This window comes from Camellia sinensis, chromosome 5 (genome assembly GCF_055761805.1).
Source record: "Camellia sinensis isolate YWXY chromosome 5, ASM5576180v1, whole genome shotgun sequence".
NCBI classification, from domain to species: domain Eukaryota; kingdom Viridiplantae; phylum Streptophyta; class Magnoliopsida; order Ericales; family Theaceae; genus Camellia; species Camellia sinensis.
In genome coordinates, this window is record NC_138965.1 from 79,567,149 (window position 1) to 79,568,388 (window position 1,240).

At 34.3% G+C, this 1,240-nt stretch overlaps 1 protein-coding gene across 1 annotated transcript; it reads left to right on the forward strand.

The window, feature by feature from the left end:
* The first annotated feature begins 323 nt into the window (after window positions 1-323).
* On the forward strand, window positions 324-932 carry LOC145791486 (uncharacterized). The gene is made up of 2 exons (XM_082871841.1): window positions 324-576; window positions 700-932. Exons 1-2 carry the CDS (start codon window positions 324-326, stop codon window positions 930-932), a joined length of 486 nt encoding a protein of 161 aa, XP_082727967.1.
* The last annotated feature ends 308 nt before the right edge of the window (window positions 933-1,240 follow it).

Here is a 1,240-nt window from a genome sequence, read left to right on the forward strand (position 1 = left end):
GAGATTGATCTTTGTGTCGGACCGTCAACATGGATTGCTAGACGCTCTTTCAGTGGTTTTTCCCAATGCACATCATGCATATTGCTTGAATCATTTGAAGAGAAATTTGATTGACAAATTGGTGGGACTTCGTACTAACTATAAGCTGAGTTTGATGAAAATATTAGTTAAATGTGCTTATGTGCCAACGGTTGCTTCTTTCCAACATTATATAGAGAAATTGAGGCGTATTGTTGGGAATGGTAGAGTTGATAGTATGTTGGATGGTTTGCAAAATGATAAGTGGGTGAATACATTTTTTAGAGGGAACACAATATGGTAAGATGTCATCCAATAATTGGATTGGTGGGGCCTGTGAGTTGCCTATTACTTGTATGGTTGATATGATTAGGGTTCAAATCATGACTCAATTGTCGAATAGAAGAGCTAAATCTAAAAGATGGACTACGAAATTGTGTCTTGTTATGGAAAAGAAGTTGGTGGACTCTTTGGAGCTAGCTAAGTCTTGGGATGTGATTGTTGCTAGTGATACTGTGCTTGAGGTTCATTCTTCTATTTCCTTTTATGTTGATATTGGTAGACAGACTTGTTCTTGCCATGAATGACAATTGAATTGTTTTCCTTGTTGTCATGTTGCGCATGCTTTGCGTAGTAGTAGTAGAGATGTGTATGATGTCATTGATCCCTTTTTTCATGTAGATTGTTTTAGAGAATCATACAAAGAATCTGTTTATCCAGTGCCTTCAAGTGAGAGATTTGACTTTGATGGTGCCAGTAGTTCGATTATCAAACCTCCTATAACGAAGAAGCAGCCCGGGCGGAACAAGAAGAAGATGATACCTTCTAGGGGTGAGAATGTGAAGCAAATCAAGTGTAGGAGGTGCTTGAAATATGAGAATCACAATAAGAAGACGTGTAAGGCTGCTATTTGAGGCCACAGTCTATTCTTTTGGTTTTATATTTAAATTTGAGGAATTATGATAATAAAAAATGTAATACTTGGTATTATGGAAGTAATGAATAAAGTTGATTGAATTGTTTTTTATTTTTTGATGTGCTCTTTAGTTATTGAAGTTGTTTTGTAACAGTTGTGTTTTGTTTTTTATTTATTTTTTTTTTTTTTGTGGGTTTGGTTGGTTTTATTTTTATGGAATGCAGAGAAGGATGTTGAAAATTTCTTATTGAAACTGTATAATATTGAAATGTAATTTTACTACATGATTCATTTATTTCATATTTT